This window comes from Procambarus clarkii, chromosome 68 (genome assembly GCF_040958095.1).
Source record: "Procambarus clarkii isolate CNS0578487 chromosome 68, FALCON_Pclarkii_2.0, whole genome shotgun sequence".
NCBI classification, from domain to species: Eukaryota; Metazoa; Arthropoda; class Malacostraca; order Decapoda; family Cambaridae; genus Procambarus; species Procambarus clarkii.
In genome coordinates, this window is record NC_091217.1 from 15,041,225 (window position 1) to 15,057,086 (window position 15,862).

At 48.0% G+C, this 15,862-nt stretch overlaps 1 protein-coding gene across 1 annotated transcript in view; it reads right to left on the reverse strand.

Moving 5' to 3' along the window:
• The window catches only part of LOC123774736 (murinoglobulin-2), a 308,702-nt gene that overhangs the window by 148,675 nt on the left and 144,165 nt on the right, over positions 1 to 15,862 (reverse strand). Inside the window, 1 exon segment of the mRNA XM_045769279.2 lies at positions 5,223 to 5,402. Within this exon segment, the coding sequence (XP_045625235.2) occupies positions 5,223 to 5,402 (180 nt within the window).

A 15,862-nucleotide genomic window follows, 5' to 3' on the forward strand; every position in this document is an offset into this window, starting at 1 on the left:
GTGATGGTGGTGGTGAAGGTGGTGGTGATGGTGGTGGTGAAGGTGGTGGTGATGGTGGTGGTGATGGTGGTGGTGATGGTGGTGGTGATGGTGGTGGTGATGGTGGTGGTGAAGGTGGTGGTGATGGTGGTGGTGATGGTGGTGGTGATGGTGGTGGTGAAGGTGGTGGTGATGGTGGTGGTGAAGGTGGTGGTGATGGTGGTGGTGAAGGTGGTGGTGATGGTGGTGGTGATGGTGGTGGTGATGGTGGTGGTGAAGGTGGTGGTGAAGGTGGTGGTGATGGTGGTGGTGATGGTGGTGGTGATGGTGGTGGTGATGGTGGTGGTGAAGGTGGTGGTGAAGGTGGTGGTGATGGTGGTGGTGAAGGTGGTGGTGACGGTGGTGGTGAAGGTGGTGGTGATGGTGGTGGTGAAGGTGGTGGTGACGGTGGTGGTGAAGGTGGTGGTGATGGTGGTGGTGATGGTGGTGGTGATGGTGGGGTGATGGTGGTGGTGAAGGTGGTGGTGATGGTGGTGGTGAAGGTGGTGGTGATGGTGGTGGTGAAGGTGGTGGTGAAGGTGGTGGTGAAGGTGGTGGTGATGGTGGTGGTGATGGTGGTGGTGATGGTGGTGGTGATGGTGGAGGTGATGGTGGTGGTGAAGGTGGTGGTGAAGGTGGTGGTGATGGTGGTGGTGATGGTGGTGGTGCTGGTAGTGGTGATGGTGGTGGTGAAGGTGATGGTGGTGGTGATGGTGGTGGTGATGGTGGTGGTGATGGTGGTGGTGATGGTGGTGGTGGTGAAGGTGGTGGTGATGGTGGTGGTGGTGAAGGTGGTGGTGATGGTGGTGGTGAAGGTGGTGGTGATGGTGGTGGTGAAGGTGGTGGTGATGGTGGTGGTGAAGGTGGTGGTGATGGTGGTGGTGATGGTGGTGGTGATGGTGGGGTGATGGTGGTGGTGAAGGTGGTGGTGATGGTGGTGGTGAAGGTGGTGGTGATGGTGGTGGTGAAGGTGGTGGTGATGGTGGTGGTGAAGGTGGTGGTGATGGTGGTGGTGATGGTGGTGGTGATGGTGGTGGTGAAGGTGGTGGTGATGGTGGTGGTGATGGTGGTTGTGAAGGTGGTGGTGATGGTGGTGGTGATGGTGGTGGTGAAGGTGGTGATGGTGGTGGTGAAGGTGGTGGTGATGGTGGTGGTGAAGGTGGTGGTGATGGTGGTGGTGATGGTGGTGGTGAAGGTGGTGGTGAAGGTGGTGGTGATGGTGGTGGTGATGGTGGTGGTGATGGTGGTGGTGATGGTGGTGGTGAAGGTGGTGGTGATGGTGGTGGTGAAGGTGGTGGTGATGGTGGTGGTGAAGGTGGTGGTGATGGTGGTGGTGAAGGTGGTGGTGATGGTGGTGGTGATGGTGGTGGTGAAGGTGGTGGTGATGGTGGTGGTGAAGGTGGTGGTGAAGGTGGTGGTGATGGTGGTGGTGAAGGTGGTGGTGATGGTGGTGGTGATGGTGGTGGTGAAGGTGGTGGTGGTGAAGGTGGTGGTGAAGGTAGTGGTGATGGTGGTGGTGATGGTGGTGGTGAAGGTGGTGGTGATGGTGGTGGTGAAGGTGGTGGTGATGGTGGTTGTGAAGGTGGTGGTGAAGGTGGTGGTGATGGTGGTGGTGAAGGTGGTGGTGAAGGTGGTGGTGATGGTGGTGGTGAAGGTGGTGGTGAAGGTGGTGGTGATGGTGGTGGTGAAGGTGGTGGTGATGGTGGTGGTGAAGGTGGTGGTGAAGGTGGTGGTGCAGATGGTGGTGCAGATGGTGGGGAGATGGGAATGGTGGGGAGGACGAGGGGACGGTGGAGTGGGGAATGGTTGGGAGGCCGAGGAGACGTGTGAGGGGAGAATGGTGGGGAGGACAGAGAAGGTTGCTGTGGCTCAGCAACGCACATGTGTTTCTGAGCCACAGCAACGCATGGCCGGGTACTGCTAGTACACAATAATAACAAGACACATTAATGAACAAGGATTACTAGTACATTAGGATAACATCTCAGGGTTATACATTGGTTCACTGAAGTACAATATGAGGATCATTTCAAGGAATAATGCAGTAGAATATGTACTCAATACAACAACTATGATATCAGATGATATCTTAGATTAAAATGGTAAAGTAATATGGCTTATGTACAAATATTGGGGGATTGGGTAGCATTAGATACAGTGTGAGATAAAGCCCTAGATAGAAATCTATGAAGATGAAATTAGGTACTTTTTGGTTTTAATTTTTGAATAAGGCAAAAGTTGGACAGCTTTTCAATTCATTAGGGAGTGAGTTCCATAGACTAGGTACCTTTATTTGCATAGTGTGTTTACACAGATTAAGTTTGACTCTGGGGATATCAAAGATATTTATGTCTGGTGTGGTGAGTATGTGTTCTATTACATCTGTCCAGGAAGAGTTTCAGAACAGGGTTTGCACTTAAGAAAAGGGGTTTATAAATGTAATTGACACAAGAGAATGTATGACGAGAATGTATGAGAATGTATGAATGTATTAATGATAAACATGCTAAACATAATTTATGTTTAGCATGTTTAGGGATTTAAACAGTTGAGCTGTGTGTTGTCTGAAAGCAGAGTTTGTTATTGTCCTGATAGCAGATTTTTGCTGGGTGATGATGGGCTTGAGGTAGTTTGCAGAGGTTGAACCCCAAGCACAGATACCGATAAGTATCTGCAAGGCATGAGGTGGAACAGCTTGTTGACAGAGCTCGGGTGCATGGGAGGAATTGTGTAAAACCCTGGTTTGTGTCTCGGAGAGACTGTAGGATCCGTATGAGGGCAGTTGCACTCCCGGTTGCATTTCTTTTACCATGTGGCACAGTCGATTAAGGGGCGTCTGGGATCCTCTCGGACGTAGGTTCGAATCCCCTTCACGGCCCTTGTGGATTTGTTCAGTGTAATTGTTTATTAGCTGGTTATTGATTGCTAGTCTAGATTTCTTGATATGCAGCGCTTCACTGATGTCTAATCTTCTGTTGTCAGTGTATCTATTAATTATTTCGGTGTTGCTCGTCAAAATATCCATGGTGATCGTCTCGTTGTATGTGGTGATTATATGTTCCTTGATGGAGCCCTGTTGTTTGTGCATTGTTAATCGCCTAGAGAGGGACGTTGTTGTCTTCGTTTATTGGGGCTAACAATCCCTAAGTGGGCATGTGAAAGAGTAGACAACGTTGGTCTCTTTCAAGGCGTTTTTGTTGGTGTCGGGAGAATTCCTCATTAGCAGGTTGGTGGTTTTCTTACTCATATAATATATTGCTAGTTTCATCATTTGGTTGACGCCAGTTGGGGTAACATTCCTCTCAATGATCCCTTTTAGGGCTCTTCCTCCGCTTTGAAGGCGGGCAACAATGTCAAGCATCCACACCATCAACCAGTTGCTCACCGCAAATGGACTGCAGATGGTGATGGTACCCAGCGACATTCTCTCAGCTGCTGCTGGTTTGGCGTCCGACCCCCGCAACAGGCCCACAACCAGTCAGGTAAGATGGACGCCACCCACCCTGGCTGCCCTGCCAACAAAGACATCACACCTGAAGACGACGATGGATCATCCGAAACTCCTATAACCGACAAAAGGAGGCTCTCCAGAGCCACCACCGACGTCGACGAGAATGGCCTTACGACCTGACGACGACGATAACCAGGACGAAAACAAAAGTTCCTCCTTTGTTCTCTTCATTCCGCCTATCGAGTTCAGTGGCTACGTAAACACCAGACGACAACTGGCCCACAAATGTAACGCGATAATCAGCACGAGGAAAGGCCAAGGTCTTTCCCCGTGCCCTTGTATGTCCACGCCAACTACATGAACTCCTACATTGACCTCATCTTACAGAAGAAAGATTACCTCCATCCAGACTTCCACCGCAAATTCCCAGATGGACAAATGGGATTCCTCGAAAAGGACGACGAACCTGATGGTACTCAAATACCGAGGTTGTTTTGTGCAGGTATAAAGCTTCGCTTTGCACATTTAACTGCAACCTGGCGCCCAAGCCTCCAGCAGGCCATAAACTGCGAGCGACCATGAAGACCCCATCCATCCACACATCTCCAGTACCAGCTATTGGTACTGGTAATGGCTCTAAAGCGCCTCCACTTATTGATTATTCATGCCCATGCTGTGCGTGCTATTCTTGGGTGGCTTAATCTTTATCTAATCATTCAATCGCATTAAGGTCTAGAGATTTTGCGCAGGGATGATAGCAGTCCATAGACTTATTAGCTAAGGGTTCATGAGTCGAAATTGACATATTGTTTCATTTTCAGTTTTCGGTCCTCTGATAGGTTAGAAGAAGTCACTTTAGTACGACAATTTCTTGACGTTGGGAACCTTAGGAGGAAGGGGGCTGCACTTCAACAATCCTTTTCCTTATATACCTTAGGTCTCCTAATTTCTTCTATGTAGTCGCTTATTTTGCCGTGGCGATTTTTCTTTGGTTCTGATTTGATCTCTGATCTTCAAGCTCCCCCTCGCCTCAATGACTTCAAGCTCCCCCTCGCCTCAATGATCTTCAAGCTCCCCCTCGCCTCAATGATCTTCAAGCTCCCCCTCGCCTCAATGAACGCCAGATTCTGGTTCAGACTCAAAGAAGACAAGGGTGGATCTCAGAGGCCTGGCGTGAGTTTCATAGCTCGGCAGAACCAGTACTTCAGCTCACAAAAAAAATGACATTTCATGCGATTCATACTTAATTTTTTTTAGATAGCAGCCTATGGGGGCCACCACACCAAAAGATGAGTATATATTTTGTTCTTTATTTTCCCAGAAATTCCATATATTTTCTAAAAAGTTTATGAACATATGTGGATTAAAATTTGTATTCTTTTCTCCGATGTGATAGAGGGGTCAAAACTAAATTTTTTGCGCCATATGTCTTATTAAGGTGACTCCTGTATTTTACATAATTTAATAGCAAATTAATTTTTTCATATAATAAGATCTGTTTTAATAAAAGTAAATGTATTTTTGTCAGAGAGCTCTAATAGTATTTCAAATTGTTTGTATTAATTGTCACAGACTTTGCATTTCCTCTATAATTTAAATCCAACTTTTTTTTTTTACAAAATATGGAAACAAGGAAAGGTAAAACTATGTTCGTTATTATTAACACTTAAATTAATTTTTTCTTGTAAATTGTCTTCTCTAGACATGTCTTACGGGTAGTGGTATCAAAGTAAGGAATGTGAAAGATACGAACCATGACCTTGGGAGATGCAGTTGGTGGAAGGTTGACATTAATGTTGATGACTCCCCTGGTGGTGTTGGGAAGAGGAGGGGGCAGAGGCTCCACAAGATGCTCCACGCTGATGGGTAACTCTCCGCTGGTCAGCTGGTATTCCCGGCTGCTATGGTACTGGACCTTCCCGCGAGACACAACCTGAGGTAAGTAAGTAAGTAATTATCAAAAGAAGGCACCAAACCGGGAAGGCTATGTAGCACCATCAAATACGCAAAATAATCAGAGGGCGCTAAATATCACCAAGGATGCCAATACGAGAACAAAAACGCATAAGGCGAACGATATCAAAAGTATCCGAGTCACCAAGAATTCTATCGAGGGACAGGTGACCGCGAGGGGCGGTCGGAAAGCAAGAAGGACATGCACGACCGTAAGAGGGACAATGCAACTAGGACAATAAGGAGCAGGGCGGCGCTCCATCAAGTGACCATGGTTTAAGTGAGTATGGCCAATACGCAACCTCGCCAGAGCTGTTTCCCACCGCCGGTTACGGTGGAAGGAGGACTGCCACGAGGAAACACAACATTTAAGAGTACGTAGCTTGTTACCAGTAACAGACAACCAAGAAGCCTGCCAACGGGTAAGGACTGAGGAATGGATAACCGGGTAAAAGTCGGAATACGGAATGTCCTTACGAGAGATGGGACAAGAGCGGACAGCTTCCTTGGCGGCAGCATCCGCACGCTCATTTAAAGACACACCAATATGGCTGGGAACCCAACAAAACTCAACCGACTTAAATTTACTGTGAACGAGAAACAGCCAATGCTGGATCTCGACAACCACTGGATGAACCGGATTAAAGGACCCGAGAGCCATGAGGGCACTACGAGAGACAACATCGACTACAAAGGAAGACTGACAACGAGAAAGCAGGAGACGAAGAGCATAGAGAATAGCATAAAGTTCCGCTGTAAAGATGCTAGTCTCCGGAGGCAAGCGACACATATAAGTGCGATCAGGAAAAACAACAGAGTAGCCAACACCGTCCGCTGACTTAGACCCATCGGTGAAGACAGAAACGGAGCGGGAGTGAGAAGAAAAGTGCTCGAGGAAAAGGCGTTTGAGAACCGTAGGAGGGGTAAAAGCTTTAGTGATACGGGTCAAGGATGTACAAAACCGCGGAAGAGGGACCCTCCACGGGGGCAAAGAAGGAACAACACGAGGAGAAACATCAGAAATACGAACGGAAAGAGAATCCTGCAGGCGAGATAACCGGACAGAAAGAGGGAGGTGGTGAAGAGGAACAGGAACCGCAGGAGGGGTAAAAGTTAAAGCACGACAGAGGCGAGAGGAAGGATGTTGCAAGGACCGCGCAACATAGCGAAGACAGTAGCGATCACGGCGGTCCCGGAGAGACAGGAAGCCAGTGTCAACATACAAGCTAAGGACGGGAGTCGAACGAAAGGCACCAGAACTGAGGCGCAATCCAGTATGGTGCAAAGCATCAAGACGGCGAAGAGTAGAAGGAGAAGCAGACGAGTAAGCAGGGAAACCATAATCGAGCTTAGACAGGACGAGAGAGGAATGTAAAGCAAGGAGAGTGCGCCTATCTGCCCCCCAAGAAGTATGGGACAAGACCCGAAGGAGGGTAAGGGCCTTAGAGCACTCAACACGGAGGTAAGAGATATGGGGAGACCAAGACAAACGAGTGTCAAGGAATAACCCCAAAAGCTTCGCGGAATCTTTGTATTCAAGGGGATGACCATAAAGTGACAAAGAGGGACGAAGAACAACCCGTTTCCGCGTAAATGTCAGGGCACAAGTCTTAGAAGTAGAGAACTTGAAGCCATGATCAGTGGCCCAAGACGACACGGCATCAATTGCAAGTTGAAGCCGGCGTTGAAGGAGAGGCGAATCATCACCCTGACAACAAAGGGTAAGATCATCGACATAGAGAGCGGAGAAGACACCAGAAGGAAGAGAGTAGTGCTCAGAACACTACCCTGGGGCACACCTTCGTATTGCTGAAAAGAGGGAGAGAGAGCGGTACCAAGGCGCACCCGAAAGGAACGACGAGAGAGGAAGCTGCGGAGAAAGAGAGGGAGATGACCACGAAGGCCAAAAGAATGAAGTCGAGATAGGATATGATAACGCCAAGTGGTGTCGTAAGCCTTTTCCAGGTCAAAAAGGACGGCAACAACGGAGGTCTTCGCAGCAAAAGCAGTACGAATATAGACCTCCAAGTTCACCAGGACATCTGTCGTGCTGCGGCACTTGCGGAAACCAAATTGAGAAGGGGAGAGGAGGTGATGGTGTTCCAGGAACCACATCAGACGAACGTTAACCATACGTTCGACTCCCAGATCCGATTATACAGACTCAGTAAATACTGAGACGTGCTCGGAGGGAGATGGCAAAGCATCTCATAATGAATACCATCGGAGCCCGCCGCCGTAGAACCGCAGAGGGCCAGGGCAGAACGAAGTTCAGAGAGAGAGAAGGGATCATTATAGGGAAGCTGAAGATGAGTGCAGAAATCTAAAGGACGAGATTCAAGGACAGGTTTACGAAGAAGGAAAGATTGGGGAAGATGAAGACCAGAGCTAACAGAAGAAAAGTGGGAACCCAGTTCGGAAGCGACCTGCAACGGGTCCGCCACAAGAGTATCATGGAGGTGAAGGACCGGTGAAACATCGGGAACGAACATACCCGCTATCTTGCGGATACGCTTCCAGATATGGGCCACAGGGGTTTCGGACGTAATTGTTGAGATATAAGATGCCCAACATTCACGTTTAGCCGTACGGATGGCCCTATGGGCCACCGCACTCGCTTTCCGAAAGAAAAGAAAAGAATCGGTCGTCTACCTACGGCGGTGCCTCTTCCAGGCTGCACGCTTACAGCGGACAGCCCGAGCACAGTCCGCATTCCACCAGGGAACGCACTTCCGTGGACCCCGAGAGGAAGAGCGTGGAATAGAGCGGAGGGCAGCGTTGAAGACAGTGTCATGAAAAAGGAGGAGAGCGCGAGAGAGAGGCAGAAGGGAGAGGTCAGAGAGAGCAGCACTGAGGGTAAATAGGGTCCAGTCTGCCTTAGCAAACTGTCACCTAGGGAAAGAGAGGGAAGGGCGAAAAGAGAAAAAGGAAACAAGGATGGGGAAATGATCACTTCCATGGAGGTCATCAAGAACCTGCCACGTGAAATCAAAATAAAGAGAAGAAGAGCAGAGAGAAAGATCAAGACAAGAAAGGGTGCGAGTCCGAGAGTCCAAATGAGTGGGCTCACCAGAATTCAGAAGAGACAGGGAAGAAGAGAGGAGAAACGGCTCAAGGAGGCGACCCCGGGTATTCGTCAGAACGTCACCCCAAAGAGAATGACGACAATTGAAGTCACCCAGCAGGAGCACAGGCTCCGGCAAGGAGTCTAGGAGGTGTTTCAAATCAGGAAGAGAGAGCGGGACACTCAGGGGGAGATAAATGGAACAAACTGTGTACCATTTCCCCACAAAGATACGAGCAGCAGAACAATGGAGAGGCGAAGGAAAAAGCAAAGGAACAAAGGGAACATCAGCACGAATCAAGAGAGCAGAAGAATTAGAAGCCCCAGCAATGGCTGGGGGGGGGGAGAGAAAGGAATAGCCACGAAAACGACCAGGACGAGCACCAAGCATTGGCTCCTGGAGACAGACAGAAAGGGGCGAAAACCGCGAAATCAGAAGTTGGAGTTCGAGGAAATTGGCGTAATAACCTCGAACGTTCCATTGAAGAATGGACAACGACGAGAAGAGAAAGGACAAAAACAGAGAACAAGGAAGAAACAAAGGCGAAAGAGCAACAGAGCATGTTAAAGAATATCAGGGTCGGGATCAGGGTCAGCAAAGTCAGGGTTAGGGGGCATGGGTAAACTGAGCAAAGACGAAGGGAAGGAAACGGGAGAACAGATCAGAGGTGGGCGGGTGGGGTCCGGAGGAGGAGGAGGAGGAGGAGGAAGAGGAGGAGACAACGGAGAGGAGCAGTCAAGGACAGCAGCAGGAAGAGGGGGAGTAGAAAGAGGGGAGCGCACCTCAGCAAGAGCAGCAACCGAAAGGGAAGCAGGGGCCAAAGAAACCTCCATAGCAGGAACAGGGGGCGCAATCACTGAAACGGGAGGGGAAGGAGCAACAGAGCCAGAAGTAGGAGCTGAGGAAGAAAGCGAAGCCTTCTTACCCGCCGGGGAAGAGGAAGGAGAGGAGCCAGGCTTTCGCTTCTGACTTAAAGAGACCGGTGTCCCAGCAACTACGTACCGGGCAACGGATTCCAGTGTCTCAACAGGAGAAGCCGAACGAGAGCACACACGACGGCCGTTAGGAGAGCGATGGACATCCGCCCGCACCGACAGGCGGTGGGGAGAGCCGAGAGATGGAGGAAGAGGATGGGAAGGAGGATCGGAGGGGGACGAGGAAGAAGACACAGGAGACACGACAGACCGGGTAGAAGGAAGGGGAACCCCAGACAGAGGACCAGGAGGAGGATCCTTCGGGAGAGAACCCAAAGGAACAAAGGAGGGGGCAGTGGGCGCATCAGGGTCCAAGGCCCGGAAACGGTTGTGAGTCTGAGGAAGGCGGGAAGGACGAGGAGAGGAAGAGCGCAACACGCGAGCATAAGAGATATTAGCAAAAGGCGGGAGCCGGCGAACCTGGCGTCTCGCCTCAGGAAAAGATAAACGCTCCCGGTGCTTCAAGTTGAGGACGGCTGCCTCAAGCTTGTAATGGACACACGCACGGGAGAAGGTAGGATGGGCCTCACCGCAGTTGAGGCAACGAGCCTGGGTAGAAGTGCACTCCGACTTAGAGTGACCTTCACTCCCACACAAAGGACAGAGAGAGACAGTCCCAGAGCAGCAGAGGGCACCATGCCCAAACCTCCAGCACTTGTTACAAAGTCGAGGAGAAGGAATATACTCCTGGACAGAGCACCTAGCACCAGCAAGAATGACAGAGGATGGAAGGGTCCTACCATCAAAGGTGATCTTCACAACTCGAAGGGGTTGACGGCGACGACCACGAGGGGGACGAGTAAACGAGTCAACCTGGAGGACAGAATGGCCTTGGGCATCAAGGATATGCCGAATATCATCGTGGCAATCCTGCAGATTCCGAACACCGGTTGCAACATGGGGTGGGAGGAGAATAGTTCCAACACTGGCATTCATCTGAACGTTCTGGGAGACCCAAACAGGGATCTCGCCAAGGCAAGATAAGGCAGCCAAGCGGGAAGCCGCATCCTGAGAAGGAGCAGCAACGACACGTGTACCGAGACGAGTGGGGTTGAAAGTAACAGACGCATCCACGGAATCTACAAGATGCCGATGGAGGGAGAAATCGTCAGGTGGCGCAGAATCAAGAGGGAGGAGATCAAAGTATTTGGCCCATGAAGCAGGACCAAACAAGGCCTGATACGCATCAGCACGGGAAGGAATCGAGCGAGTGCGGTTGGGGCGCGAACGGCGTTGAGAACCCCTAGAGAGAGAGGGGTCAAAAGGCGCAGTAGTCACAACGAAAGACTTAGCCACACCAGGGGACGAAGTGGTCACCACCGGGTTCTGGAGGCTCGACCCAACCACAGAGGAGGGAGGGGAGCTGGGGGAAGAAGTCAGGACGGTCAAAGGAGGAGCAAGGTCGGGGCCCAATGCAGCGGGAGCTACAGAGCCTGGTCTTCCAATACAGGCCGACTCGGGGGCTTGGTCGCCCACCCCACGAGCTTGAGAGGGTACAACGGAAACATTCAACGACATAGAGACGAAAAGTGACAAATTCATCCATGAATGTGCCCCCATACCCACCATGGAGCCACAATTAGAGGCAGGACACCCAACAGGAAGCTATCGCCGATCATGCCGGGGCCCCCTAGGGGTGCGTCGTGAGTATACGCCCCACAAACGCCACCTTAAGAACCGTCAGTCCGTCGAGATCGGGTTCAGCGACGAAAGGGGTATTGACAATAAAAGGTTCCCCTCGCTCGAGACGTTGGGTACTACAGTTCTACGGGTGCAAGAGTATGCCTCCTCAAGCAACCGGGCGTCAAAATAGAAGAAGTCCAAAGAAATAATCCAAAACAAGCAAAAGGTCGGCAGGAAACGACAAGCAGATAGGAGAAGAGGGGGGAGAAAAACGAAACATAAGGAAAAGGAAAAGCGATCCGGCACAATTGGAGAAGACAGCAGCAGGAGTGCAAGGCCAGAAAAGGACAGAGGACTGCCCAACGGAGCATCACACTCCGGCAGCCGTCCACCAAGCCCCCTCACGACGCCAACGGGCCGGATGGGGAGGGGGACAACCTGAGGTAATAATGCAGTTGTCGGAAATTCCCGACACATACAAATTCTAATGAAACAAGCATTAAAAATACTGTTGCTTTGCATTAGAATATTAACCATTAAATTACCTTAGTTACAAATTATGAGATAGTAGCATCATTCTTTAGAAAATGAGAATAGAACTGTGTGTTATTTACATCTGGTAACAAATAATATAGATCAAATAAACCCTGCAGTCAGATGACTGTATTTACCAAAAAGCATTTTCCTGTGATAATAGATTAATTTACAAACAAAATATTAAATAAAAGTCACTCCCCCCGGTGTAAAAACCGAACCAGTTTGGATGCGTTCAAGCTGGAAGGAGGGGAGGGGGGGAGGAGAGACGCCACTTGCAAAAAGGACGCCATCAAGCAGACCTCTCATGAGGAACACGCGCTGTGCAGTGCTGCCAATATTTAAGAATTGTGAGTTATTTTGGAGTCAATGTACCACAGCAACCTTACAAATTTATGGGGAGTACCTTGTTTCTGGTTTGAACTAATTATTGGTATAATCAGGCCTTTTAATATTAGTTAATTTCGATCCGGTTATGAGGCAGGAGAACCCCCCAAAACGGGTAAGAGTCCAGCATTAATTCCTGTTATACTCAGTGTCATATCTGTTATAAGGATGTTGTTGCAATTTTTCAGTGTATTATTCCGGGAGGTAAAGTGGGACGACTTGAGGCATTGGCTGTAAATTACCTGGCTCAACACGAGGCACGCTATGATGACATTGTAGCCTGAGCCACAAGGCGATACAGGTTTAGCTGATCCAGACGTATCCATGGCTTGTTAACCGGGCTGTATTCTACCAAACAGCAGAGCTAACAAATATTTACTCATTACTAAACATTAATGAAATTTTAGAATAACCATTAGTAGTAAAATTGTATATTAATTCAATAAATTTTGATTTGGTATAATATAAATATACCCCCGCCTCCCAAACCTGTGAAGGGAAGCTACTCGTGGGAAAATTAGAATCATACAGTCCGCTATCGTAAGAAATAAATTATTACCAAATTAAAATACAAATTACTAAATAAATTAATAATAATAGTTAATTTAAAAAATAAATCCCACTGGTCAGTTTCCCAACAGCAGTGCTACACCCCCGCTGGTCAGCTGGTAATCCCGGCTACTCTGGTACTGGACCTTACCACAAGACACAACCTGAGGTAATAGTAGTGTATAACACACCCGCTGGTCAGCTGGTAATCCCGGCTACTCTGGTACTGGACCTTACCACAAGACACAACCTGAGGTAATAGTAGTGTATAACACACCCGCTGGTCAGCTGATACAGTCGAGGAAAAGTATTCCTTTGCTCATCGAATTTGTGGAATGTGCAAAATGACACCACCACATTTGTTGTAAAAGTAGTGGATTAGATTCTTAAGGGTTTATTGACCATTTATGTAAACGATATTGTGTATGATAATTTTATGTATTAGCATTTGGCTGTTTGGCAGACAATGTGACGTCACACACAAAATCAACAACAGCACACATGAATTTTGTTTCACTTGAGCGTGAGCGAGTGAGAGAGGTGTATGGATGAGCGTGTGTGAGCATGAGCCTAGTTGACCTTCACCCTCGTCTCTACGCCTAACTGTGCATTCCATACAATTCCTATCATTCTTCAGTCCTTTCATTACCCGTGACTACCACGTTACGTTGTATTTGTACGCATATTATCAACTTACCGTTTAATAAGTCATCTTTCATAACTAACTTAATCTTTTGCTCGTTTACACTATATTTCATTGTTTTATGTAATAACAAAACTAATTAAGTTTAAGCAGGTACTAGCTCATCTATGTGTTTTATGTCTTATAAATGGTAACCAAAGTCTATTGTTCTGTATCTTCCATCATTGCAATTTAAGCATCAAAGATTGACTAATCATACTCCTCCAGGTTATGTTTGGATTTTGTGTTAATTCGAATAATTAAAATACTTACTACTTCGGGGAGAGTGTGAGTGTGTGGTGAGTGTGCGCAGATGAGTGTAGATGACCCTGTGTGCGTCTCCACCACATCACTGCTTAATAATGCATTCGATTTGTTAACTGCTCTGACACTTGAAAACATTATTTCTAATGTCTCTATGGTTCATTTGGGTAATAAGTTTCTGCCTGTGTCTCCTTGTTGGTGTTCCACACGTGCTAAATAGTTTATCTTTGTCCACCCTGTCAATACTCCAGATAATTTTGTAGGTGGTTATCATGACCATGGAGTGATTGCACACAAAATGAGGTCAATGGGTATTACTGGTAAAGTAGGACGCTGGATACTCAATTTCCTGTCGAACAGAACACAAAGAGTAACAGTCAATCAAGTAAAATCGAGTCCGAGCGCAGTTAAAAGTTCTGTACCTCAAGGTACAGTCCTTGCACCACTGCTGTTCCTTATTCTCATATCAGATATAGACAAAAACACAAGTCACAGCTTCGTGTCATCCTTACCAGATGATACAAAAATCAGCATGAAAATTACCTCTGCTGAAGACATTGATAAACTACAAACAGATATTAACAAAGTTTTCGATTGGACAGCAGAAAATAACATGATGTTTAACGGTGATAAATTCCAGGTACTCAGATACGGCAAAACGGAGGACCTTAAACATAATACAGGGTACAAAACACAATCGAATCTGCCCATAGTAGGAAAACAGCATGTCAAGGATTTGGGAATAATGATGTCCGACGACCTAACGTTTAGGGAGCATAACCAAGCAAGTATTGCGTCAGCCAGAAAAATTATACGATGGATTACGAGAACCTTCAAGTCCAGAGATCCCATCACAATGGTTGTACTCTTCAAATCACTTGTGTTGTCCCGTCTTGAGTACTGCTCAGTACTCACTTCCCACTTCAGAGCAGGAGAGATTGCTGAAATAGAGGGAATACAGAGAACATATACGGCACGCATAGACGAGATAAAGCACCTAAATTATTGGGATCGTCTCAAAGCTCACCAAATGTACTCACTAGAAAGGAGACAAGAGAGATACCAAATAATATACACATGGAAAATACTGGAGGGACAGGTCCCAAATCTACACAGTAAAATAACAACGTACTGGAGTGAACGACATGGAAGAAAATGCAGAATAGAACCAGTGAAGAGCAGAGGTGCCATAGGCACAATCAGAGAACACTGTATGAACATCAGAGGTCCACGGTTGTTCAACGTCCTCTCAGCGAGCATCAGAAATATTGCAGGAACAACCGTGAACATCTTCAAGAGGAAACTAGATTGTTTCCTTCAAGGAGTGCCGGACCAACCGGGCTGTGGTGGATATGTGGGCCTGCGGGCCGCTCCAAGCAACAGCCTGGTGGACCAAACTCTCACAAGTCAGGTCTGGCCCTCGGGCCGGGCTTGGCGAGTAGAAGAACTCCCAGAACCCCATCAACCAGGTATCAACCAGGTATGTGTCCTCTTACTCTTCTGTCTTCCAGGGACGTGAGATATACCTCCCTTGGTCTTTCCTCGTAGCTCATACCTCTTAGTTCTGGGACAAGTCTGGTGGCATACCTCTGAACCTTCCCTAACTTTGTTTTGTGTTTAACTAGGTATGGACTCGAAGCTGGAGCTGCTTACTCCAAGATTGGTCTGACATAAGTGATATACAAGGTCCTGAATGATTCCTTACACAATTTTCTAAAGGCAGTTTTTATGTTGGCTAATCTAGCATATGACGCTGATGATATCCTTTTGAAGTGGGCTTCTGGTGACAGGTTCGGTGTGATATCAACTCCCAAACCAGATATTAACCAACTCTATTTGTACTCTTGCAGGATTTCCACCTCCCAGATTGTACCTTGTGTTTAGCCTCCTGTTCCCTTAACTTAATTTCATTACTTTACACTTTCCTGAGTTTAATTTTAGTAGCCATTTTCTAGACCATTCCTCCAGTTTGTCCAGGTCATCCTGTAGTCTCTATCTATCTTCATGCGTGAGTGAGCGTGTGTGCTTGAGTGTACTCACCTATTTGTATAGGTCAAATACAAATAGGTGAGTCCTATAGTCTCTGTGTGGGGATAAGTGTCCACGGATGAGTGGGAGTGGGGTGGGGGGGGGGGGTGAGTTCATGGATGACCCTATTGGGAGTGGGGGGGGGGGAGGGGGGCAGGCGAGCGTACGTAAATGACCCTGTATGGGGGTGAGCCACTTATCTATGTGTACTTTCCTATCCAGTTCTTTCCAAATAATTTCTTCAAGATCTTTTACTTTCTGTGACATGCCTGTCGAGTAGTAGTTCTCAGATCCAACTATTAGACTTCAGTTCCCATACACGATGCTCGGGTAG